Raw genomic sequence first — 25,821 nt, 5'->3', positions numbered from 1 at the left:
AATTGTTGTTCAGAATCGTCTCAGCTACCCCCCATTTCCGGCTCCTCTCCGACTTTTGGGACACCCTGTATATATAGCAGACTGGCGCGTCAGCAATTATTTCTACTGCAAACTGTTCAAGAAAATTGTATTGTATTTTACGTTACTGCTACAAAAAATTCATAATTAATGAAGAATTTCTTATCAAGTTGCGTCTTATCGGGCTTGATTCGAAGGTCTATAAAAAGAATGATCCATATGTTGCGTTTGAATTTTGCAATTAGAAGTGAGCAAACTTCATTTTCAATTTTAATCCTTGCAATACAGTACAAAACTATTAATAAAAATACGTATTAACACAATTATTGAATTTTTCGTTCGCTGGGTAATCGTTTTACCCAAACATCAAGTAATGAGAAATTTCCTAATATTATATAATAAAGAAAATTAATTAATTGAGTCCCTTATATTTTATCATATCTATTTTATGTATTGCTTCAATAAACAATTTTTTAGAAAATTATTTTAGAATACATTTGAAACAATTATAACTGTAAGGTGTATCCAAAATGATTTCGTGGGAAGGTGAAGTTTGAGAAATACTGTTATATTCCCCTGAAATGGCAGATATTCATGTAACACCTTTGAGTATATAGAAATGGAGGAGGAATTGCTTTGTTCTGTATAGACTATAGACCGAAAGTGTGTTCAAAGTCTGTGCGAGAGGGAAAGGTATAGAGCGATATTCGTCCTCTCTGCGCATCCGTCAACATCGTACCTGCACTGACCTGATTGTACATTGTACCTGATTGTACTAGACAGGACCAGATTGTACGCAATTGTACGTACAAATGTGCATGTCAGAGTGATATCAGTAATATTTCGATCTAAATTTGCACATTTGAACAAAAGTTTGTTAATCCTAAACCTTGAAGGAGTGCTAAGATAAATACGTAAGCATAACAAAAAATAAGTAAGGGATACGTCCGTTCGACGGATTTTACACTGAAGTAAGGTTAAGTTGTTTATCAAAGATGGCTTTTCACTTTCACTTCGGGCTGAACATGTTTCCGGAGGTTCCACGTCCTTTCAACACTCAATATAAATGCTTTCCTGTGTCGATGTTACCGGGTACATATCGACAAGATGTAGAACGGGGTGGAAAAAGTCAGTACATATATATATGTTTTCTTGTAATTTTACCTATCAAATAACAAAGAGATAACGTTATTTATTTGTTCCAGTAATTATGCCACCTTCAGCATTGGAACAGCTTACAAGATTGAATATTAATTACCCAATGTTGTTCAAATTAACTAATAAGAAGACCAATAGAATAACTCACTGCGGTGTTTTGGAATTTGTTGCGGATGAAGGAAAAGTTTATTTACCTCTTTGGGTAAATAATGATTATGAGTATATTATTATACATTGAAAAGTATCATTACCTTTATATGAAACAATTATTTTGAGTGCTTTTTTTGATATAAGGAAATCATTGTTTGGGGAGTTATGCTATACATATATATTCGTCGTGATGTGATTGCAGATGATGCACAACCTTTTATTGGCAGAGGCAGAACTAATAAATGTTGAAAGTGTTTCTTTGCCAATTGCAAAGTTTTCACGCTTTCAACCACAATCTGAAGATTTTCTAGATATTACAAATCCTAAAGCTGTTTTAGAAAATGGATTGAGAAGTTTTGCTTGTCTTACAACGGGTGATGTTATAGCCATAAAGTACAATCAAAGAATATATGAAATGTGTGTTCTTGAAACAAAACCTGAACCAGCAGTTAGCATTATAGAGTGTGATATGAATGTTGAATTTGCTCCACCAGTGGGTTATGTAGAACCGGAGAAAGCAATTAAAAAAGATGAAAATGCAGTAGATCTTGCAGATTTAATGCCAGCGCCAGCTGGCTTTGTACCATTCAAAGGACAGGGTACCAGATTGGATGGCAAGAAACGTAAAGATTCTGTTCAATCCGAAATGGCTGCTAATAAACCAACATATATTAGGGGAATACCAGATTATGATTATAAAATAGGAACTCTAACATTTTTACGCAGCATTAAACCTGTTAACAATAAGGAGGTATGACACAAATTACTATCAATACATCACATATTATACTCCAATTTTGACGAATTTTTGTGTAGATAAATTGCTAATAACTTATGTGATGTCATTTAAACTTTGTATACAGTAACGAGTACATACGATCTTTAATATTGAACATTTCACAAGCCACTAATTGCCTGTACAAAGAGATGAACATAGGTCAAGTGTTTTTTGGTTTTCCATCCATTTATAAAAATTCATTAAAATCAGAGCACCATGTATCATGTGATCTTTTCTTATATATTTTTATGCTTATATATTATTCGAGTTTTACGTGAAAATTCTGTTGTAGGTAAAGGACCAAGATGAATTTAAAGCTTTCACCGGTGAAGGTTTCTCTCTTAGAAAATCTAGAACATGATTGAATGATTGTCAGTCTATTTATTTTCTTATAATTACATATATTTGTAAAAGTGAGTATTTGTATTTCTTATTAAAATGTTGTACTTTTTAATATAAAAGTGTTATGGGAGTTCCTAAACCATTAAAATACTTGGAAACATTTTCTTATAAAATATTTTTTTTTTATTCGTATATAAGACTTTCTCGAAATATTTTTTTTTCTTAATTCTAAAATGAATACAAAAAAATGTACATACTACATTCAACACGTTCATTGCGAGTATCGTATAGAGATTGTACCTTTGCTTTGAGTAAGCCATATTTCAACTTTCATTACATCTAAGGCGATATTTGCGTCCGAAGTTTAGACTCCGTCAATAAAAAACTTTATGGGTCACGTATTCCAATATTGCCAAATATGAGCGTCAAGTATAAAGTGTAACTGGAAGGCGTACAGCAGTGTTCTCGAAAATGGAGGACGCAACCCCTAGGAAGTGCGCGGGGCATTTTATAATCCAAGAGTGATGATTATGAAAATTTACAACATAGCAAAATAGGAATAATTTAAACATTATTTTCTATTAATGCATTGATTATGTAAATTTCGTAACTATAGAAGTATATTCTTTTATGACTGAGCCTATCGTTTATCTGGGGGATAGAAATTTTTTTTTTTTTTAGGGGGACACCTTAAAAAAAATTGAGAACCGCTGGTCTACAAATTCATTTGCAGAGTACCGTCAGATATGAAATGCAGTACTAAATGTAATTGATATGTCTAGAAGATGCATTTGTCCTGCATTCCCATATCTGAACATCTAATACATAACGTATGTGACCTGTAATGATAAATATTACAATCTGTGAAAAAAGCTTTCACAGTGAACATGTCAATGTTAACTAATCCTATACAAAGTGAAATCAGTAAGTTAACCATTTTACAAGATCCAAATGTATACACCATTGTAAAAATGGTTAACTGGCAGTATCTTAATATCACAAGTTGCAGGATAAACGAATTAACCGTTTAATCTACTAATGGACCCCAAAAGTGTTTACTAGGCCTTGTTGGATCTTCTGTCAAGAAAAAGTCTCGGCCCAGAGATACGAATTCTTCATAACTGATTTTCCCGTCATCATTTGTATCAATATGACTGAAGGAAACAACTGCATGCTGTAACAAATATTTTAAATGACTTGTTTAATTCAGTTTTGCGTTACATGCGACGATAGAGTACAGTTTTACTTACATCATGCGTAAGATTTAAGCATTGGAAGAACAACTTGAATTCTTCTACAGAAATTTCACCGCTTTGATCTTTATCCACTGCCTGCAAGTGTGTATTTGACATTATTTTTTAAAATAAGTATTCTCTAATAAAAATGATTTATATAAATAGATGCATTTTCAATACGTACTTTGAATAAGTAAGGTAAAAAGTGATGACATTTTTTCTTCAATGATGGGTCATTTAGAACATGATGCATCTCTTCCAGATATTTTTCAATACAAATAAGATTGTATGGACTAATTTCACCCCATTGTTCCTCCCACATATCCTAGATGAATATGTATATACATATGCATATAGTTATTCTATACATACTAGATATTTTATATTAACTATCTTTTCCAAAACTTTCTAAACAATGCAGTATATGTTTCTTTTTTATGTTATTTGTTTTCAAACTATTAAAACGTAAATTATTTATGTCATAAAATGGGAAAATGATATTTTAAACAGATGTTAAATATGATCTCTTGAAATTTTGCGCGTTATCGGGTTCAAGTTTGATATACTGGTTTTGAAAGGATCCTATGTAACTTCGAGTTATCAAATTATATATAAATATACTTACATTCAATACTTTTTTAAATTCAGCTTTGGCTTCCGGAGATAAATGTCCTAAGTCGGAAAATCGTTCTCCAAGTAGCATAAAATCATCATAACTGATAACCCCATCTTTATTAACATCTAAATGACTGTGCAAAGTTCGCATTTTGCGTCTCCAGAAATTTGATTGCCCCTAAAAAGATTTATGCATTTTTACTCAAATTTATGAGCATAAACATTCTACATCCGTTGTATTTATTTTTCTAAAATTGATTTTTTTCTATTTCGATTTCAACCAAAATTGACGTATTTTTTAATTTTTTGACCGAAAAAGTCATTGCAACATATTTCCAAAGTTAGTATTTCTTCTTTGTATGGTATGCGTGAAAACAATTATCAATGTAGGTCAGCGTCGATAATCATACAATAGCACGGAAAGTATAAAATGTATCATAAAATTTAAGAAAAGAAGTTGAACCATTTATACTGTTTTATACATTTATTTTAGGACAGATATATGAAAATCTTGTAAGGCGTCATCTAGATCCAAAAAATAAACCGGGATGACGCATATGTTCGTCCAAAGCTAATGTGATTGTATGCATTGGCTCTTATTTTCGTTCGAAACTTCCCAGGAACATCTCGTTAAAACTAACAACCACTGTGACATTCTCCGTACAAGACACCGAGTATCCAATTAAATAAGAGGGGAGCAGCAAGTATTGACTCGACACAAAACACGTTTTCAGATGTAAATGGAGACGGGCGCGAGACAATAAATTCTCATGCTCGAGAATCGTATACGGTTGCAATACGATGACGAAATCAAAATTTAATCATAATCGATTCGAATATACAGGATGTTCCATTTCTCGAGACGGCATTGTTTCCCATTGTACGAAAGAATATTGTTCATTTTCTGAGAGACATGAATAAAAGACGAGTATTATTGTAATTAGGAAAAATTTTAAAACGTGAATCATGGCTTGGCAAAACCATTAACAGATTTTCTTTAACACTTTCGTAATATCGTTGTAATTGACCAAAATAATGATTTAAATATAACAATATTTCTATACGTATATAAATTGAAATATTTATGGTACACACTATTGATGTGATTTGAGAATGCATGAATAAGTATTTAATGTTTTCTTTACTAGAAAAGGTAGAGGAAAAGTATATTAAATTTTTTCTTGTATAATTTAAATACTTTTAAGCCTTGAGAAGCAAACTTTGCTTGTCACAATATTTACTCCTTCGATATAATGTCTTCTCGAGATATTTTTCGAATAATTACAGTCATCATGATAAATTGGACACCCTGTATATACCATTATTTTAACTAAAGAAAAAAAGTAATTATTAGTAAAGTGTTCTAACGAAGTGTTGTAAAGAAATAATTTCATTATCTTAAATGTACATAAAATAATAAATGATCTTAAATTCGAATATAATTTCCTTGCCATTATTCTTCCAAACTTATACATCCAAGAAAATAGTTTTTAATTTATCTATATTAATAATAATTTTGGTTGTTAACGAACAAGTTGAGGAAAACACTTGTCCTAAATATACAATGCTTGGTTTTACTAGACAAACACGTGTCAAGGTATACTCAATATGTTTCGTATTATGAAATGTTCAAGTGTGTCCCGCTGATAAGACGACTGAATCATAGAAGAATGCAACAAACTATATTTATACTTCATCCCAAAACACACAATGGTTGGTTTCAATGTGTACCAGACATGTTTTGTATTATGAAATTTTTAAATGTAGTCGATAAGATATTTGAATGATAAAAGAATATAGTTTCATGTTTCTTGCGTAATTTGTCTAAAAGAAAATTTATTCCAGAAGACAGCATTTCTGTGCAAACCACTAGGAAAAAATATGGGACTGCTAATGTTTTGTTATTTTTTTTTTTACAAGGTGTACGGCAGCTTAGGTAAATGTATTATTGAAAAACGAACTTGTCTGTTTTTATTCGAACTTGGCTATGCTTTCTTTTATGTAAAATGAAAGCGGATGTTTGACGAGTTCAATGATATACGAAATAATAACGGTGAAGGTCATACAGGGTCAGACTACTAGGAAATCCGGTATTTCACTATGTAACAAGATTTTTGAAAACTTGCTATTTGTTATATCATGCTCCCAACACGTGTACCGTTATATAATATAAAAATCTGTCTTCCATTTATTAAATAAATCCTGCACATCGTCACCGTTATATTTCGAGGTTCCTTCGAAATATTCAAAATTAATTCAAGCAACCGTGATCCTTATAAAAAATCGAAAAATATTTTCCTCTTCAACTTTTTGTTTACGTTATTTGTTCATCAACATCGCTGGAGAATAATAATAATATTCCTCTTGTATGTGACAAATATGGGATATTTTTCAGTTCAAATATGATACTAGTCTTTATCAATGTTGTCATGCAAATAGACGAAATCCTACGAAAAATAGCCAATAACAACAAACTCTCGAGGAACGATAAGAAAGAAAAATATTTTCAATGTCTCTTACTCTTTCTTGTTCAATGTCCGAGTCGCTATCGCTCTCTTCCTCTTGGTTTACGGACGCCGAGACTCCCGTGTGATGTACACCTCTCTTACTATACAGTCGTCGAGTAATTTCACGGTACTGCAAATGAAACAAGTTTATATTTGCAGTGGATGAAATATTATTCGACAACTAACATTAGACTACGACGCATAATTGTAACGTCTCAAAGAAAGAAACCAGTTATATGTCAGGTCGCGTCAGTTTAATGAACTCTCCACCACAACAAGTTTATTTTACCGCGATAACTACTTCAATACTAGAAAAATGTTATCAAATGAGAAATATTCATTCATCTTTCTTATTTGATTAAACAATAGAAAATCCAAAGATGAAATACTTATAGGAACATTTAAAGGGTGACAAATTCTGTATGTAAACAGAAGTTACTGGGATTTTTCAAGGTCAAATAATTTTCGTTATTTATATGCTGGAACCAAAGAACAACGAAATTTAAAAGAAAATGGTAATGTTAAATGAAATCCTCGTACACGTGTAAATTACTGAATTATATTTGTATCTTTCAATATACAGGGTGTCCCAAAAATGTTGTAACACCTTGAAAGGGGTGGTTCGGGAGGTGATTTGAAACAACTTTTTCCTTAGCGAAAATGTTGACCGAGGCTTCGTTGAGGAGATATTAACGGAAAACACTGACCAATCAGAGCGCGCGTATACCGTTGGAGCGGCTGTGGTAGCGAAGGCTATGCGCTAGGCGGCCGCGCTTGTACGCGAACAAGTGACTCAACGTGCATCGAAAGACATTGACGCAGCCGCCTAGCGCATAGCCTTCGCTACCACGGCCGCTCCAACGGTATACACGCGCTCTGATTGGTCAGTGTTTTCCTTTAATATCTCTTTAACGAAGCCTCGGACAACATTTTCGATAAGGAAAAAGTTGTTTTAAATCACCTCCCGAACCACCTCTTTCAAGGTGTTACAACATTTTTGGGACAATTGTCACTATACGTTTATAAATCTAACATATCGACAACATAATGAATAAAATTTAGGAAATTCTGTAACAAAGTAAATTTATCATCACAGCATATGCGTATGTTAAACAAAGTTCAAATGCTTTTGTAGTTTATCTTTACAAAATATTAATCGTACAAATAAAAAAGTAAATATGAACGAGTCAAAATTGTGTGTAGTTTGCTGAAAGTACGTATATATATGTTATGAAAGCGGTACGTGTACAAATCTGGTTGTTATGCATGACCGATAGAAACCATTATTCCCGGTTCAAACAACCGTTATGCAAGTGTTATTTATTTTTACACGAAGAATTTAAACATCTACATCGTATAATTGAAAACACGAAACAAAGCTCCTTTCATTTTAGCATAAATTGCAAATAATTACAAAAACTAACCGACCCCCTGGTAATTAAATCATTAATGTTACAGTATTAACAATTTAAGAATCTTCGTGTACTACTTTTTATAATTTTCGATACAAGTAGGAAACTTTACCTGCAGTTTGTGGTTTGCCGGATCAATGTTTTGCCTTCCATGGATTACTCCATTAGACGCCGCTGAAATAGTCCTTTTCTCGAGAATTCGACTCGAGACTCCAAACCGTAAACCCATTCGCAGTAAGGTTGCCATTATAACTCAAAATATGAAATTCTCTGTTGTTCTTTCGTCGATAACACTACAGTAAAAATGCGCGTCAAAACACTAGCTTTCAGACGTCCGAGTTCTATCGAGACTGATCGAGACTGAATTATAAACACAAAATACTGGGCCCCTTTTGATGGGTCGGCTAGAAACCCTCCCCTCCTTTGGTCACGACGCATGCGCAACAATGTCCCGCTCTCTTTTTCTTTGCTTTCCCTCGGTTACGAGTTACGAGCGTCTATACACGTTCCCTTCTTTTTACAGATAAAAAAAAAACCGTAAATGTATGCAGATAAAAGGCTACCAAGAAATTTGTGAATACTGATAATTAAATGATATAATTATAATTGGAGTAACAGGATGCAAGACTAAGTCTTGTGTAGAATATTTAAAATTTTATGTTCCTCTTCCTCTTGTTAATTTGATTATTATTGTAGAAATTTGTTTGCTGGAAAAGATTGCAATAGGAAATGTTATGTTATATTATAAGCATAGGAAGCTTGGCTTAAAACTGAAATGAGATTTAATAGTAAAATGACATAATCGTAAACGTCCTGTAAATGTTTATACAAATTATACCGTATTAACGTAGTAATCTAAATATCTGAAAATATCTCTCTCCAATAAAATTAATAAATTGATAAGTAGGTAGTTTATTCGATCAATTTATTATATATTATAGCTTTCTTATTTTTGTATCAACAATATTTATATGCAATGAAATCTATAGTTTCTATCAAATTCAGAAGAATTTTCGAGAAAGATTTCTAAACTCGTAAACAAATATTCATCGTGTAAAAAATTCTGTTGTATAATTAGAATATTACCGTCTGTTTATGTACATGCTACGCCTATGTCCACTTATCGCTTTTACTCAAACAGGAGACAATTCGGTGCCTAGTCGATGTATATGAGACCAAATAAAGTTCAGGGACCTGGTCAGAGATTACCACGAAATACGTAAAAGTCTGACGTAAATGTAATACAAAGAAAGTTCAATGAATCGCAAAAGTAGGTTACGTTAAATGCGACATTTGAACGTAAATATGCGTACGTGACTAGGGACATGATTTCAATGCAACATATTAAAAATGCATATAGAAGGAACGTTCTAGTTATCATGAACAACTTGAATATTTTTCTCACTATTAAAGATATGAAAACTCCTTAAACCAGTGTGTTTTTTAAGTAGAGAGGGATAAAGGTGGGGATCCAAGAGAAACAAGAGATTTGGAAACGGTGGGAATAAGGGAAAGCTATGAAGTTTGAGGAAAAAAGAATTAAAAAATGTCAAACTTGATCAATGAAATCAACATATTTCCCTCTTGTTCAGACTTGAAAATGCGTTTGCCCTTGAAATCATTCCAAGGTCAAAAAGTTATTGAGTAAGAAACTTGTTTCACAACTGGTTACAAGGCTATACGATACAAAAAAAAATGATACTGCATCAAAAGTGATGTTTCAGAGCTTTTTCTTAGCATTATATTGGTTTTCTTAATATTTACAACTTTTCTTTTCAATTCTTTCAATTATTGTTTCATATCATTAACAGCAGTAAATCACCTTACCTATCTCAGTATTAGTTTAATTGAAATATGCAAAATATGGATGACAGTAAATTTATAAATCAGAATATTATACTATATTAGATGTTTGATTTAGATTCATTAATATACCAATAACAAGATCAACACTTTGATGGCGTCGCATCGAAAATATTTAAGTAAACACATAAGTGTAATTGAATTGCAAATACACAAGTATTAAGTAAAATATAAGTGAAATTTATACTCAATGTTTTAATTTTATTTACAGTAAATGTATCATACAATTCGAATTCTTGTGTAAGTGCTAATGCTAATTGAAATGCACCTGAGACTTTATATGAATCATATGTAGAATAGTATTAAATTTTATACGTATCAAATAAATGTAGCATATCATGCAGAACATATACATGATAATTTTGTATAATTTATACAATTTTAACTTTTTTTATATTCAATTCTATCAACTTTTACTGCATCATCAACAAGTTGATATACATAAGTTACAACTGTTGAACTTTGAATATCCATTAGAACAAAAGATGGGATGACTGATCTATAAAGTACAAATATTTATTTTAGAATTGAATACATTCTAGTAAATATGAAAGAATATGCAATAAATATATTTTGAAATATATAAATGAAATATCATTAATATGAAAAATCAAAAATAAGCTTACGTATCAAGAGGATTATATGCGCCTGTTGCTGAGCCAGGATTAATATAAAATTTATTTTCATGTTCGTATGCCTCAAATTTGTGTGTATGACCTGATATTAAAATATCAACATCTAATTGTCTTTGAATTAAGGCTAGCGATTCTGGATCTCCCCAAGGTACAACTTGATGTCCATGTGATAATCCTATTCTAAATTGACCAACAGTAACAACTTTTTGTTCTGGATAATTTAAGTTCTACAAGAAAGATTAAAAATGTAGCACTTTTGAATAATTATCAGAATCTTTTAAGTAAATAAAATATACCTCATCAAAATCTCCTCTAACAACATGTACATCACTAGCCAATGTTTTCAAATAATCGTATGATTCTTTTGTACAGAGATTGCCTGTGCATAAAATATGCTGTATTCGACCAGGCACCAATAATTTCTTAAATTTACTTGGAAGGCTACTACATCTATGTGGAATGTGTAAATCTCCCAATACTAAAACAAGCTATAACGAGGAAATTAATTTAAAATAGGTTTCTTGGTAGATACAAATAAATGTCTTATGATTTTCTTCTTTTGGTTGTAGGAAACAAAAACAATGATCAAAAGAAGAAAATCATATTGATGAATTATCTGATACTACTGATGGCTAAAAGAACTTATGTATTTATATTTATTTTCAATAACGGTTTTAATTTTTCTTAAACTTATATACGATAATCCCTCAGGTATGTACTACGAATTTATTAATAATAGCGTATAATTACGAGTGCTTAGTTATTTCATTTTAAAGCAATGCTTTTTCTTGAGGTTAGATTGCAAAGATAAGATTGTAACTGTAATAATTTCATTTTAATCAGTAACATTCAATTTTATCTGCTCACCATGATTTATTCAATAATATTTTTGTAGTTGTTGTGTACTTTGGATCGTTGAAATTCAATTTATTGCATTTGTTAACAGTGAAATAAAAGCACTAGTGCATTAGTGAAATGTCAAACACAATACCACACAAGCACAGTGACACTGAGTGACACTTGATTATGATACAACCGAGGAACACGGCATGAAAAATTGCAAGGGTGAAGCACTTATCTATCGAAAGGTAGGATCCCCGAATGGCGCTACTGTTTACTTTATTCTAGTGATTCTCAACCTAGAGGATTTAGTAATTCACTAGTAGATCAGGGAGTCGATTTTATAACGACAAGAAATTTCTTGTCGAATAGTGAAATTAGAGAGAAAGACATTGAGAAATAGAGCGAGGGGGAAAAAAATAGACAACCATCTCGCGACGCGTTTTAGGTTGTTTCATATGAATTCCCAAAATAATTCTTAATACAGGGTGTCCCAAAAATGTTGTAACACCTTGAAAGGGGTGGTTCAGAAGGTGATTTGAAATAACTTTTTCCTTAGCAAAAATGTTGTCCGAGGCTTCTTTAAGGAGATATTAACAATAACCTAGATTGTAAGTATTGAATTTTCTATCATTATATGTCCATATGTGTGGGTGTATGTTATGTCACGCCATGCGAAAAATCGGACACTAAGACTTTAATTATTTATCTACAGTTTACAAAGTAAAGAACTCTGATTTGAAAAGAGGAATTTTCATGTTCCATGTTCCAGCATTTCGATACACTTTTGGGAGTGGACTCCCGTGCCTTGTATATGCTGGTACGCACTCACACAGCTCCACACCACTGTATACGTACACGGAACTTCAAGGGTTCCGCATTGTCCTATTTGTGTCTCGACAATGCAGATTCGAGACCTCTCAATAGTCGTTTCCGCTAGATAAGTGTTCAAACTAGAGCGCAAGCTCCTATAGGTAGTATACTTTTGCTTTTTTGTGTCATAATTAATAATATTCAGCAGTACTTCGCGATCAAAAGAAGCAATATAGTGGTGCGACAGTGCTGCCACGTTGTCTAAGCTAACATACGCTGCTGAATATTGTTAATTATGACAGAAAAAAGCAAAAGTAGAGTCCCTATGGGAGCTTGCGTTCTAGCTTGAACATTTATCTAGCGGAAACGACTATTGAGTGGTCTCAAATTTGCATTGTCGAGACAAAAATAGGACAATGCGCAAGCCCATACGACCAACTTTTTATATATTAAGATTATTTTTATACAATATTGTGCAATTTTTATGTTTTCTATCGTACTGAAAAAGAAGTCAGGATGTGAAAGGAGTTTTCTACAAGCTTTTATAAAAACTTACGTCATTATAGTTTGTAAATAACAATTTAATTATATTAAACAAACATTGCAAAAACAAAACATAACAAAACATAATACAAATGGAAGAAAAAGTAAAAAAAAAAAGTGGCTCCTACCGGGATCGAACCGCGTCCAGCGCAAAGCTAGAGTTTCGAAGCGACGACGAAAGTAGAAAGAAACAGTTCGATGAAGAAGGAAGAGAGACCGAGAGTCGACGTTGGCAAATGTAAGGATACGGGACGCTAAGCGCGATTTCGACTTCAGTGAAATGGCAACAGTGTAGAGAGACGCTGTTGTGAAAACGGCAACATCGCAATACGCAGCCCTTGCAGTCTCGTAGGTACACGGACATACCACCGAGCGTTGCATGTGTGAGTGTGTCTCGGACGGCTGCTCGCACCAACGATACATTGTCGTTGACGTCTCACTTGTTTATAAAGCCTACCTTACCTTACCAGCATCATATTTTGAACAGCAGAAATTGCATTCAGCTCCCCTACTGGCTAAATGTTTTACTTAAGTTACTTCTTCTAGTGGCCGCTCGATTTTTATGTCGCGTCGATCTTTTCGGCGACGGAGTCCACTCTCTTATGCATCACTGTAGAGACTGGAGACAACTGGAGACAACTTCATGTTATTGACTGTCAGTACTCTGAAGTTTTCGAATTACTTATTTTCAACAATCTCTTTTGCAGTTACATGTAAAAGAGATGACGTTGAAAATTAATTAACTAGAGATAAAAAATTCGAGCGAGTAATACAAATGTACGATTGAATGATATTTGCACTAGCATATAACATGTCATTCAAAATGGATTTAACAGTAAATCGTGTTTGTTTAATTCATGATGTCACGACGCACATTCGCGAAGTCATTGTTAAACATACGTGTGCAGTTTATTATAAACGATCCATTGAAATTATTGACGATTGGAACTTGTAAACTTATAGTAGCGCGGTGAGCCCGCGACATTCCAGATTATAATATATGATTTTAACATAGTGACACGTTTAATTCTTATGTATTTTAAACGTACGGAAACAAGGATAATTTTTTACAAACGTAACAACTCGACGTGAAATGCAAATGCAAATAGGTCTAATTCAAAATGAGAAAACCGACTCATCTTGGTCAAGGTAATTATTGTGTGTTAAGAAATGATGTGTAATTTTGGAGAGAATTCATTAATAATATTCACAGAATACATAAATAAGATACATACAACATATTTCAGGAAGGAAAGACGGAAATGGTTTTTATCTTTATTATGTGGCACTTGTCTGATATATGCTACAAGAACATCTGTTCCTTTATTGATGCCAATTATAAGTAAAGAGAAACAATGGTCCAAAACAGATTCTGGAGTAATATTATCCAGTTTTTTCTGGGGTTATACATTAACACAAGTTGCTAGCGGTTATATTAGTGATAGGATCGGAGGACAAAAGGTATTATGCATTTCAGCCCTTGGATGGTCTATGACAACATTTTTTATGCCAGAAATTATAGAATTCTTTTCAAAAAGTGATACATCTGTATTATTAGTATCCACAGTAAGAACAATCAATGGAGCGTTTCAAGGTAGTTCTGTAAGATTAATCAATTAAATACTTTAAATTACATATGTGTAAAAAATAGTTTTTATATGCATAAATATGATATATTACAGGGATGCATTTTCCTAGTATGATTAGTTTGATAAGTCAACGATTGCATGAAACAGAAAGAGCCTCGTTTTTTAGTTTATTGACATCAGGATCTGCTCTTGGTACATTACTCACAGGATCTCTAGGTTCCTACCTACTGGAAAATTATAACTGGACGATAGTTTTTCAAACTTTAGGTAACTAAATATAAAATGGTTATGGCAGAAGGACACTCTGTACATATGTTATATGTCAATGCTGCCCATGCATGAAGCAACTCCAAAAAAGTGTGGAATCTATTGTCTTAAAAAATAGCTCTTGGGCAAAACTATTCTGTCTAAACTTAATCTTTATTCAAACATTGTTTTTGCTAATGTATCATTTACACAATAATATCAACCTAGTTTTAAAAGATTTCTCTAGAAAATCTTAACATTAAAAAAACATTCATTCAGATGTTTGAAGTTTAAATAACATGACCTAAAAGGACAAACTTAAAAAATGAAAAGACTGCTTAGTTTATTATGTCATGCAATATTTACATGTGTTTGTTCATAACATTATTTTGAAATGTACTGTATGTGTATTAAAATATATAGGGATCATAGGTAAATTAACAAAATTTACTAAACTAAAAAAATTTGTAATCAATTTTAACATTATAAACAATTGTAATTCATTACAATAATATGTTTAACTACTAATATATATAATATATATATATATATAATTTGAAAGTAACATCAATTATATGTACACACTTTCATTATTAACAAATTTATTGATGTAGGTGGTTTGAGTTTGACATGGACTCTCTTATTAGGCTACCATACTCTGCCATTCAGGGAAAGAACAACTTCTGCTAAATTAACTACTAATTACACTTTACCTTGGTTGAAGCTCCTGAAAAAACCTCCATTCTGGTAATCATTATGCATGGTGTTACTTTGAATTCAGTTAATTCCATAAATCACAAAACATAACTATTGTTTACATAACTATTGCTGTAAAAAGATATATAAAGTATATACACTTCATTTGTAAACTATAAATTTCAGGTCATGTGTAATTGGCCATGCATGTCAAAATAATTGTTTTTTTGTATTGTTATCATGGATGCCAACATATTTTCATGATACATTTCCTGAAGTGAAGGTAATAGTATTCATTATTAATTACCTTCTCGTTTTTATTAACACATCCAAGAACAAAGAATCACCAAATGAGTCATATGACATTCCATTACGGGTTGATACAGAATTGCAAAAATGTTGAGTGTTTCTGAGAAGTGTCTTATCAGAATATGTTGTTCTTGGATGTGTTAAGGATTCTATTTAATTATATAAATTTCTGCGAGTACATATTTATTTTATTTAGAGCTGGGTCGTAAATATGGTACCATGGTTATCAATGTTACCTTGCACAATTTTGGGCAAGGCTCTTTCTGAGAAAATAATAAAAGCAGGGTACTCTGTCACAGTGACACGTAAAGTAATCGAAACAATATGCTTTCTTACTGAAATAATAAGTCTGCTGTTTCTAGGTATGTATAATAATGTAGAAAAATTAAGTAAAAAGATTAAACTCAAAATCATTTCAGCAAAAGTGGAAACATTTCAAGGTGCAATAATATGCCTTGCATTTATAATTGGTGGATCAGGTTTTCATAATAATGCAATTGCTGTAAATCCTTCAGATCTTGCACCAAAACATTCTGGCAGTGTATTCGGTTTAATGAATACTGTTGGTGCTATACCTGGTATGCAAAAAGTATCAATACACTATTAATATTTTCTAAAATACAAATAACAGTTACATCTTTTCAGGATTCCTTGGAGTGTATTTTGCAGGACATATTCTACATGTAACACACAGCTGGCCTGTTGTTTTTATATTTATTGCTATAATTGACACATTGGGATGTATAATATATTTACTTTTTGGTTCTGGCCAAGCAATTATATGAAATGTCAAATAAATTCGTTATACAGTGTATTTACTATTTGATTCTCTTTGAATAGTTGTATGAAATAATTTCGAATAAATTTTATATTTTTTCGGTTTCCGGTGAATAAATCCTCATTCTATTATAATTCATTGTATAGGTAATACATATAAATTTGAATAGTATACAACGTATAACTTAATTGCATCAACCCACCAAGAAGTTTCGGTAACAATTAAAAATTTGTTGTCTCTATATTTTATACAGTTAATAATTCACATTTTTTAAAATTTAAGTAATTTATCATTGTAATTTCGGCCTTAAAACTTTATAAACAATAAAAGTACTTTTTTTTTTTCTTATAGAAGAAATTTGTTTACATATACTTTTTCCAACATCAGGCCTTGGAGTCGCATCCGCTAAAGTGTAACGAATATATTAAAACCAGAATTATTAGAAAATATTGCTTCTTTGCTTCAATATCCTGGAAAAAAAATCATGCTAGCCTAATCGCCCTGTCCTCGTCTCTTCTGGAATTGTTGTATCTCCCTCTTTGTCACAGCATCATTGGAGAGACTAGGATCTACCTATTCTTGTCTGCGAGCTTACTATTTTTTCCGCATCTGTCGCTCAAGTCAATTCGGAGTTTGGATCTGGCTCCTGCTACAAGTATCATTCCATGTTATACATAATTTGTAATTAAATATATAAAATAATGTCAAATACGATAACTGGAAAAAATCTGTTACGACCTACTGGATTGCAATGCAAAAATCTTCAAGAGTATTTAAAATCACGTCCACCAGATATATTGAACAAACTGTATCATAATCCACCAATTTGTTTGGCTGTGTTTCGTGAATTGCCTGTCATAGCAAAGCACTATGTTATGCGATTATTGTTCGTCGAACAGCCAGTGCCTCAAGCAGTCATTGCCTCTTGGTGTTCCAAACTTCATTTCGAAGAACATCTAAAAGTAGTCTCGATATTAAACGAATTAAATGTATGGAAAGAAGCATCGATACCAGGAGGATTACCTGGTTGGATTCTGAATACTACATTTAAGAAAAATTTGAAAATTGTTTTATTAGGAGGTGGAAAACCATGGACAATGTCGAATCAAATGGAAAACGATAATAAACCTAGAGATGTGGCATTTTTAGATTCGTATGCATTAGAAAGATGGGAATGCGTTTTACATTACATGGTCGGTTCGCAGCAGCAAGAAGGTATTCTTCTTCCATATAATATAATCGACAAATATTTATCATTGAATTGTGTATAATTGAAATATTATTTTTTACCATCTAAATGAACGATTTATTTAGGTATATCAGCCGATGCTGTTAGAATCCTTCTGCATGCCGGATTGATGAAACGGGATGAAGCTGATGGAAGTCCAGTTATTACACAAGCTGGTTTTCAATTTTTACTATTAGAAACTGCATCGCAGGTACTTGAATATAAATTTCCAATGGTTTTGATGTTGCTAATTTTAATTATTTAACATATATTGGTAAATTTGTATTATTTTTCTTCTCGAATTAAAATAGTAATTCCATAATTTTTATGTGTATGCATCTTTTACGTGATTATTGTTAATCATGTTGAGTGTAATTATTGTTAAATAAATCTGTTGCAGGTGTGGTATTTTATTTTACAATACTTAGACACGATAGAAGCAAGAGGACTTGATTTAGTTGAGTGTCTTACTTTTCTCTTCCAACTCAATTTTTCAACACTTGGTAAAGATTACAGTACAGAAGGAATGTCTGAAGGTCTATTAACATTCTTACAACATTTACGAGAATTTGGGCTCGTTTATCAACGAAAACGTAAAGCTGGACGGTAAAGTACTATATGTTTTTTAGGTAGAATTTATTGAATAATTTTATGCCGATGTTGTTGATACATACTATACTTCATTCCAGATTTTATCCTACACGATTAGCATTAAATATTGCCACTGGACAAAACAAGCCATTATCTAGAGATCCAGAAAAAGAGGGTTATATCGTTATTGAAACAAATTACAGAGTATATGCTTATACAAATTCAAATTTACAAGTTGCCTTACTTGGTTTATTTTGTGAAATGTTGTATAGGTATTGAAACAAATTTGAATATTTTACAAATAATTTATATTAGATTGTAATTGTATTAAAATATCTGTTAATATCTTTTGTCTAGGTTTCCAAATTTAGTTGTATCGATATTAACAAGAGATTCCGTACGTCAAGCTTTAAAGAGTGGAATTACTGCTGCACAAATTGTAGGGTATGTTTGGCAAAATAATTCTTGTTTGTATCGTATTCCATGGTATAACAAAAAATAGTTAATTTGTCTATATCAACAGTTATTTGCAGCAACATGCTCACAGTAAAATGATAGAAGTAGGTCCTCCAGTTTTACCTCCTACTATTGTAGATCAAATTAAATTATGGGAAAATGAAAGAAACCGATTTATATTTAGCGAAGGAGTTTTATATAGTCAATTTCTTTCTCAAACTGATTTTGAAGTGCTTAGAGATCATGCCCTTTCTACTGGAGTATTAATTTGGCAAAGCGAAAGGTATGTTTTTTAAAATGAATATTTTCACTTTATTTTTTTAATGAAATAAGATATTAAAGATTGTATATGTTTAATGCTTTATTTATTTAGGAAACGAACTATGGTTGTTACAAAAGCAGGCCATGATGATGTAAAAAAGTTTTGGAAACGATATTCTAAAGGCTCTGGTTAGAGGAATGAGAATGCTTTAAAAAGTACCAAAACATGATCACAATAAACAAATATTTTCTAGTAAAATTTCATCTTTAAAATTACATATTTTTTCAACTCTAAAGTCTGTAATATAAATAATTCATGAAATATAATGTTATACACCGATAAGTAAATACATAATGCTATACAGAGACAAGAAGTTGACCATTTGGTCTGACTAATTATGGTATCAGACCTATTAGTAAAATTCTTATTTTTGTATAGTAGTCTATGACTTATTTAATTAAAACGTCGTAAATTAAAGATAAAAACTTTTTATTTATGTTAAATCTAGTGCATGTAGATTTGTGTGACTGACTGTGATTAATATTATGTAGTTGCTGATACTATAATCCACTCCAACACTGACGTAGTCAAAGAATGTACTTTTATCGAAAATGAAACGTATTAAAGGAAAATTATTTTTTTATTTGTATTATATAATTATAAATGTTTTCAATTTATACACAACTTCCGTTTAATTGCACAAAATATACAATGTATTTAAAAATGTTTAAAATATTTACTTAAAAATTATATGAGAATTATAAAATTAATTCTTTCATTGTAAATTGTATCGAATCATCGCCAATATAAACGTATTTCATAGAATAAAAATGTTGACTTTTGTCATAGGATATTGTAATATCAATCCCAAATATTTGAGGATAACAGAGCTTGATGTCAGCGCTGTGGTGCTGCTTTTGGTTTTGGCATTTTAGACAATAAATTTTGAATTTCCTTTTTTTCGTCATATGTTTTCCATAGTTCGTATAAATTAATGATATAACGTGCAATTTCTTGTATTTTTTCCATATCAGCATTTAATTCAGCAAACCAAGACTTCAGATCTTTTTGCAATATAACGCAAGCTATTTGTAAACATCCTATAAATATTTCCATTATCATGATCTTTGTACATAATAAATATTAAATTATATTTTATTTTAATGTTAATATTAATATTGTCTTACCGATAGCTATTTGATATGGTGGATATAATAGACAAACATCTGTACGTAAGCTATCGTTAATTATGCGCCAAGCAAGTGTCAATAACTGATCATCTGGGCCCACATCTTGAATAAGGGTCAATAAAGGACGATATGGTTGATACACTATTAAACAACAATCTAAATGTTCTAGGAGATAAAATTCACATTCCAAAATGTGATTCGTGCGATAAGGAAATTCCTGAGAGTAGGCATAATTGAATTTATTTTTTACTGAAATGATATGATTATAATAAATTAATATATTTGTTTTCTTTTACTCTTACTTCATTATACATAGTAATTAATTACATACCTACAGTTTGACAAGTTGTGATTAACCTGGTATTAGAAATAACTCCAAATTCTTCTACCTTGGAAGCTAAAAAAACTGATGTGGGTGCCAACAACAAAGGGTCTATACATTTCAAACTATTGCGAGCATAAAATCTTTTAAAATAAACAGTTGCTGTAGCTATAACTTGTTGTCTGAGCTTCAATTGTTCACCTAACACTTGTATTACTATAAAAAGATATAAAATATTATTATACAAATTATTTAAATATGCACATAAATAATAGATACAGTTACACTCTAATCACAGTTAAAGGGAGAGTACACTGTACTTAACAATAATAGCATTAAGTAACATTTAAAACATATCTGATTATTTGATAAATAAAACTTACAATTTGAGAAAAATATGAACAGTTTTTGATATTCTTCCTCTGTTAAAATCGAAAGATCATGTTGTCGTTCCCGTACCAGGTCTTGTTTATCTAGAAGCCATTGTTGACTAAAAATACAAAGTATTTGATTGTTTTGCAAAGTAAAAGTGTGAAGTTAAATTTTATATAAATATCTTACTGATGTGAACTTTGCCAAAAATTGCCAGCCATATTACTGACAAATTGACTGCTTCAACAATGAGTAAATTTCGTACAGCTTAAACACTTTTTGATTATTTTCAAATCTTGATATATTCTGCTTTGTATTCATCCATTAACATTTTTTTATTTCAATTCATTGCATGGTTGTTACATTTTTATGCAAATTTTACAAACATCAAAGCCTTTTCTCACTCACCGTCATCATTTAAATTTATATTTTCTTAGGAACATCAATGTAATGTTTTTGTATACAAAAATATTTTTCCGATTCCGGCGACTATTGGGTTCGCTGGGGGTCCAGGCTGCAAGCTCACATATTAAAAATTGATACGAAATTTGTAGCGCCGCGTGGGAAAAACTCACCCAACTAAAATGTGGAGCGGACTTTTCAAATTGCTTTCCCGTTTGAGGTTTCCTCTGAATAAATTTGAAATTTGACGTCGCGACGTCTAATGGCAGTACCTATAACTAAATTCTTTTTTCTTGTTATTTACCAAAATGTACGTATTACCTCAATCACGCAAAATGATAGATGAAAAGCACAAAGGTATAGTTGTTAGATCTTGCATTTCTGTCGCATTGTTGCTACGTCTATGTATTAGCCATTACGAAACCTGAAAGTACTTTCAGCTCGAGCTCAGCTCTGAACTGCTTTGAACTCAAGTATTTTTAGGTTACTAAAAGAATTTTGTGACTCAAACGATGAAAATAACCCACTGCTTTGAACCTTCCTCTTTCGAATGAACCCTCATTCAACCCAAAATGTGCTTATATAAGGACAACAAACATCGGCCCATAATTACATTCTTAAAATCGAATTCCGCCATTTTATGGATAATGGCAGAGCACGCAGGATAACAAATTTAGTTCAGGCAATTCGTATGAGATGGCGCTTACTGAGGGCTGCTAACCGGAAGTCGGTACATATGCGACGTTACCATTATGGCATAATAGTGTCTAACCTTTCCCTACGCACTGTTACCATTCGACGATTTGACCGAAGTCGAAATATTCTTACATTTACCGACGTTGACGGAGCATAGGAAGAGATTGATATACTAGGTTGTCCCAAAAGTTTCTTCCGTGACTTGCATTCAACTATTTTGTATGGCACTGTTCATACACATAGACAACCTAATTTTTTAGATGCTAATATTGTAACAATAATAGAGCAAAAGGAATCGTACGCAATTCAATAATGTAACATTAGACATAAAATATTGCGTATGTATTACTTATTACTGAAATGGAAGAAACTTTTAGGACAACCTAGTACAAATTTATTTTCATCATCGCCTCACTTTTGGAATTATCTTTTCAGGTCCTTAATGAAAAGTTATGTTTGCATAGATTTTTGTCCTACTGATATTTTCTCTCTTTGAAAATCGATTTACTGAAATCAGGTATGATAAGCATACACGGTATCCTAAAAATGTTGTAACACATTGAAAGAGGTGGTTCGGGAGGTGATTTGAAACAACTTTTTCCTTATCGAAAATGTTGTCCGAGACTTCGTTGGGAAGATGTTAACGGAAAACATTGACCAATCACAGCGCGAGTATGCCGGTGGAGCGCTCGCGGTAGCGTATGACGCGTAGTCTTCGCTACCGTGATCGCTCCAACGGTATACGCGCGCTCTGATTGGTCGGGGTTTTCTCTTAATATCTCCATAACGAAGCCTCGACAATATTTTCGCTAAGGAAAAAGTTGTTTCAAATCACCTCCCGAACCACCCCTTTCAAGGTGTTACAACATTTTTGGGACACTCTGTATTTTTATATGTCTATAAGTTTTTAGTGAAAGACAGGAACCCTCAAACCAGGGCCGAAATGACCTTTTGCGAGGCCGAGTTCAAACATTTTGCGGGGCTTGAATTTCATTAAAATCCTACATTTAAATTTTTCAACGAGGAATTATTTATTTACGAATGCTGTTACCAGTTATGGACATTCGTGGGATTTTTCCTTCGAGGAATTCCTTTCTGCGCATGCGTACGCTGACGTCACAGCTACATATCGTCTGCTACCATACATGTATCCGAATCGCCAGAGGAGGTGTATTTAAGGGGCCTGTGCAATTTTCCCGCGTTTTGAACGGACAAATTAAGTACAAGAGTGTTAGTGTTCGTGAGTGTAATATTAGGTGTAAGAGGAGTGTAGAGTGTAAAATTAAAAAAAAAAATGGATAATGAACCGCAGCCGTTCATGTCAGGAATCATCGAGGAAAAGAAGAGGACATTTATATTTTGTTCCTTACTGGGATCCAATGGTACCCTAAATTTTAAGTAAGTGTATACAGCAGTGAGGACTGCAACGCTCGCTCCAATGCGCATGATCAGGAAAAATTCCACGAATGTTCATCACTGACTGTTACACATTATACATTGTTTATAAGATGAATATTAAATAATATTACTTTGATGATTTTTGTCACTCTTTTAAACTGAATCACCGCTAATAAAAAAATGTCTTGCATCTGTTAATGATTTCATCATTCCGTAAAAAGTTAATCAAAATTTTCGTAGATCGGGGGGCCTCTCAAAACGCGGGGTCGGGTTCTAGCGAACGCGCTGAACCTGCCTTGCGCCGGCCCTGCCTGAAACGTAAAAAATTTCAACGAGAGTTTTGCCTCTGTGTAAACTACGTACTCTGTGATATCGACTCGACCGGGAAAAACATGGCGACTACTCTCGAACGCCATTTCGATGTATCGTCGAACGATAATCTCGCTTCGAATCGATGATCGTTTTCACGATGGACGGCGAACGAACGTGCCGTGGACTTGATGTTAGTGCGAAACGATGATTTTTCGTGCTGACAATACTTCTTACCTGAAAATTCTCGCGCATTAATACGCAGAATCGTGAATTTTTGGACATTTCGCGTGGCCAATAGGCGACAACAATTGCGCGAAGTCGACGAATCGTCGATGGTGCTAGTGCGAAGTCTGTGCTGTGTACGACCGTATTCTTCTCGTGTGGTTTCGTGCCGCTGTCAACGAGAGCTTGAATATCTGTACCATAGGATAATTATACAAGAGAATTGCCACGGGATCGTGTAACAAACTCGCTGTGAATCCACGACTCGAGAAAGAATAGACTTCGTTCTCTGTCCGAACAAAGCAGAATCGCGTAAGGTACGCCCCTTTCGCAGGTGCCAATAACATTTTCGCGACATCCATCGAGAAGAATCGACCACCGAATACACAGGCTCTCGAAGAAGCTGATTCGGAACGCGTCCCAGAATCTACCCAGGAGACCCACTTTTCCGACTCTGAATTTATTACCTTACTTGGTTTTGTCCGCTGTTTCGCGCAAAATCGATAGAGAAGCTCGCACATTGCCCGCGGAGTGTGGAACGCTCACGCGAGGAGAGTCGCCGACAAAAATAGCAAAGTCCTCGACAAACACGGGCCCGGGCTCCGGAGTGTCCTTAGTTCTCGTTGCCGATCCTTCTCTACGTTTAATCCGTGACTAACCGGTATTATTTCGTGCGAATTTTACCAACGCTCGGCGCTGCTTGCCGATGGAACATCGTTCGTTCAAAACATCGTGTGTTCCGGTACGGCCGATGCAGTATAGCCTGTGATCGTTTAAATTACCTCGTTGCCGCTGTTTATGTGAATGTTCTCGTTCCAAGTTTTTTTTTGCGCGCGCGTGAGAGTGCCAAACGTACTCGAAGTCGCAAACGGCGTCGTTCGAATGTAAATAAATCCACTCGCGAGCGATCGCGATCGTACGAGAGACCATACTCTAACCTTACTTCGAGGAGAGAATTTAGTGGTGTACGTACGCCTAACCTTCGCGTTGTCAATCGAGGTGCAGGTTTGCGTCGGTTTGCATCGGTTTGCATTCGTGCCCGATGACACCGTGACATAAAAGATATCCGCGCAAACGTGGCGAAACGTGAAATTCTTTGAACGAACAATTCGTCTCGCCGGCTATGACGAGAACAAGGACCCGTTCGAACGGATCGTCGCTACCACCGTTGCGGATGCTGTGATTTTGTTGAATGTGGAGTGCGATCTCGCGCCTTTTTGTCAAGGGCAAAACCGAGGAACCTGCCCCGGGGACGGAGGATCGGACGTGCAACGGTGTGTCCGACACGGTCGTCCATGTTTTCGACGCAATGGATCGTAACGTGGGTGACGATCGACGTAAGGGCACTGCCGGCGAGCAACAGCACGCCGCAGCCGAATCCGAACACTTCTCCGATGCCTACGATTCTCGCCAGGTATGCCTTATTTATTCCTCTTCTTATTTCACCTTGCTACACAACCCAGCAAACTTTGGAAAATATTTCAACCTACTTTTTCAATTGTACCGTTTCAATTATTTTTTTTTTTTAATTCGAATTTAACGTCGCGTCGACCTTAGGGTCATTGGCGACAGCTAGGTCCTGTCACCTGTTTTCTTTGAAAAACTTAAGGGTATTTTCGACATGATCTTGAGATGATAGGGCTCTCTTGGTGATATTTTATACTTTTATCTTTGGGTATGGTATCTTGTTGGTATCTTGTTGGTATGGTTGTTGCATTCAAATAGCAAATGGTAGGTCGTGATATTTTTTCTGCGAATAGTGCACATTTGAGGTTCTGTTTTTGTGATGCGATACTCACGAGTGAGTTTGGAGCGACCAGTTCTGAGTCTGGCTAAGATTATT

At 33.3% G+C, this 25,821-nt stretch overlaps 6 protein-coding genes across 8 annotated transcripts; 3 read left to right on the top strand and 3 right to left on the bottom strand.

The window, feature by feature from the left end:
* Positions 1-668: 668 nt before the first annotated feature.
* Positions 669-2,619, top strand: LOC128891181 (ubiquitin recognition factor in ER-associated degradation protein 1). 2 transcript variants are annotated; one of them, XM_054150481.1, is made up of 5 exons: positions 669-932; positions 1,001-1,146; positions 1,224-1,378; positions 1,529-2,077; positions 2,397-2,619. In XM_054150481.1, exons 2-5 carry the CDS (start codon positions 1,014-1,016, stop codon positions 2,463-2,465), a joined length of 906 nt encoding a protein of 301 aa, XP_054006456.1. In that variant the 5' UTR covers positions 669-932; positions 1,001-1,013; the 3' UTR covers positions 2,466-2,619. The 2 variants fall into 2 exon arrangements, with proteins under 2 accessions (XP_054006456.1, XP_054006455.1); XM_054150480.1 differs by having other exon boundaries at positions 670-932; positions 1,014-1,146.
* Positions 2,620-3,467: 848 nt separating this feature from the next.
* Positions 3,468-8,617, bottom strand: LOC128891183 (sarcoplasmic calcium-binding protein). Its single transcript, XM_054150483.1, has 6 exons — positions 8,328-8,617; positions 6,817-6,933; positions 4,307-4,474; positions 3,866-4,006; positions 3,697-3,777; positions 3,468-3,620 (listed from the first exon to the last, which is right to left on the bottom strand). Exons 1-6 carry the CDS (start codon positions 8,460-8,462, stop codon positions 3,474-3,476), a joined length of 789 nt encoding a protein of 262 aa, XP_054006458.1. The 5' UTR covers positions 8,463-8,617; the 3' UTR covers positions 3,468-3,473.
* Positions 8,618-10,291: 1,674 nt separating this feature from the next.
* LOC128891186 (vacuolar protein sorting-associated protein 29) lies at positions 10,292-11,733 on the bottom strand. Its single transcript, XM_054150488.1, has 4 exons — positions 11,581-11,733; positions 11,010-11,201; positions 10,705-10,940; positions 10,292-10,577 (listed from the first exon to the last, which is right to left on the bottom strand). The coding sequence occupies exons 1-4, from the start codon at positions 11,581-11,583 to the stop codon at positions 10,460-10,462; spliced, it is 549 nt and encodes a 182-aa protein (XP_054006463.1). The 5' UTR covers positions 11,584-11,733; the 3' UTR covers positions 10,292-10,459.
* Positions 11,734-13,532: 1,799 nt separating this feature from the next.
* LOC128891175 (solute carrier family 17 member 9) lies at positions 13,533-16,631 on the top strand. 2 transcript variants are annotated; one of them, XM_054150470.1, is made up of 8 exons: positions 13,542-14,058; positions 14,157-14,503; positions 14,592-14,765; positions 15,359-15,491; positions 15,627-15,723; positions 15,946-16,111; positions 16,169-16,327; positions 16,395-16,631. In XM_054150470.1, exons 1-8 carry the CDS (start codon positions 14,003-14,005, stop codon positions 16,532-16,534), a joined length of 1,272 nt encoding a protein of 423 aa, XP_054006445.1. In that variant the 5' UTR covers positions 13,542-14,002; the 3' UTR covers positions 16,535-16,631. The 2 variants fall into 2 exon arrangements, with proteins under 2 accessions (XP_054006444.1, XP_054006445.1); XM_054150469.1 differs by having other exon boundaries at positions 13,533-14,058; positions 15,946-16,327.
* Positions 16,632-17,141: 510 nt separating this feature from the next.
* Positions 17,142-19,461, top strand: LOC128891174 (general transcription factor IIH subunit 4). The gene is made up of 7 exons (XM_054150468.1): positions 17,142-17,742; positions 17,842-17,966; positions 18,156-18,361; positions 18,445-18,618; positions 18,704-18,790; positions 18,870-19,085; positions 19,176-19,461. The coding sequence occupies exons 1-7, from the start codon at positions 17,229-17,231 to the stop codon at positions 19,255-19,257; spliced, it is 1,404 nt and encodes a 467-aa protein (XP_054006443.1). The 5' UTR covers positions 17,142-17,228; the 3' UTR covers positions 19,258-19,461.
* Positions 19,462-19,685: 224 nt separating this feature from the next.
* LOC128891182 (cyclin-C) lies at positions 19,686-21,462 on the bottom strand. Its single transcript, XM_054150482.1, has 5 exons — positions 21,138-21,462; positions 20,960-21,066; positions 20,586-20,792; positions 20,252-20,503; positions 19,686-20,164 (listed from the first exon to the last, which is right to left on the bottom strand). The coding sequence occupies exons 1-5, from the start codon at positions 21,167-21,169 to the stop codon at positions 19,962-19,964; spliced, it is 801 nt and encodes a 266-aa protein (XP_054006457.1). The 5' UTR covers positions 21,170-21,462; the 3' UTR covers positions 19,686-19,961.
* Between the last annotated feature and the right edge of the window lie 4,359 nt (positions 21,463-25,821).

This window comes from Hylaeus anthracinus, unplaced genomic scaffold (assembly GCF_026225885.1).
Source record: "Hylaeus anthracinus isolate JK02 unplaced genomic scaffold, UHH_iyHylAnth1.0_haploid 12001, whole genome shotgun sequence".
Lineage (NCBI taxonomy): Eukaryota > Metazoa > Arthropoda > Insecta > Hymenoptera > Colletidae > Hylaeus > Hylaeus anthracinus.
This window is presented reverse-complemented; position numbering and strand designations above follow the sequence as displayed.

Coding starts and splice junctions, on each gene's coding strand:
- LOC128891181 (XM_054150481.1), top strand. CDS start 1,014: ATGGCTTTTCACTTTCACTTCGGGCTGAACATGTTTCCGGAGGTTCCA. Junction 1,147..1,223: donor TGTAGAACGGGGTGGAAAAA/GTCAGTACATAT, acceptor TATTTGTTCCAG/TAATTATGCCACCTTCAGCA. Junction 2,078..2,396: donor AACCTGTTAACAATAAGGAG/GTATGACACAAA, acceptor ATTCTGTTGTAG/GTAAAGGACCAAGATGAATT.
- LOC128891182 (XM_054150482.1), bottom strand. CDS start 21,169: ATGGCTGGCAATTTTTGGCAAAGTTCACATCA. Junction 21,067..21,137: donor TTTTGGCAAAGTTCACATCA/GTAAGATATTTA, acceptor TTGTATTTTTAG/TCAACAATGGCTTCTAGATA. Junction 20,165..20,251: donor ACCATATCAAATAGCTATCG/GTAAGACAATAT, acceptor AAATATTTATAG/GATGTTTACAAATAGCTTGC.
- LOC128891183 (XM_054150483.1), bottom strand. CDS start 8,462: ATGGCAACCTTACTGCGAATGGGTTTACGGTTTGGAGTCTCGAGTCGA. Junction 6,934..8,327: donor CGGCAAACCACAAACTGCAG/GTAAAGTTTCCT, acceptor TTTCATTTGCAG/TACCGTGAAATTACTCGACG. Junction 3,778..3,865: donor TTTTACCTTACTTATTCAAA/GTACGTATTGAA, acceptor ACACACTTGCAG/GCAGTGGATAAAGATCAAAG.
- LOC128891174 (XM_054150468.1), top strand. CDS start 17,229: ATGTCAAATACGATAACTGGAAAAAATCTGTTACGACCTACTGGATTG. Junction 17,743..17,841: donor CGGTTCGCAGCAGCAAGAAG/GTATTCTTCTTC, acceptor CGATTTATTTAG/GTATATCAGCCGATGCTGTT. Junction 18,791..18,869: donor ACTGCTGCACAAATTGTAGG/GTATGTTTGGCA, acceptor CTATATCAACAG/TTATTTGCAGCAACATGCTC.
- LOC128891186 (XM_054150488.1), bottom strand. Junction 10,941..11,009: donor TTAGAGGAGATTTTGATGAG/GTATATTTTATT, acceptor TCTTTCTTGTAG/AACTTAAATTATCCAGAACA. Junction 10,578..10,704: donor GCATATAATCCTCTTGATAC/GTAAGCTTATTT, acceptor TGTACTTTATAG/ATCAGTCATCCCATCTTTTG.
- LOC128891175 (XM_054150469.1), top strand. CDS start 14,003: ATGCAAATGCAAATAGGTCTAATTCAAAATGAGAAAACCGACTCATCT. Junction 14,059..14,156: donor ACCGACTCATCTTGGTCAAG/GTAATTATTGTG, acceptor AACATATTTCAG/GAAGGAAAGACGGAAATGGT. Junction 14,766..15,358: donor GATAGTTTTTCAAACTTTAG/GTAACTAAATAT, acceptor TTATTGATGTAG/GTGGTTTGAGTTTGACATGG.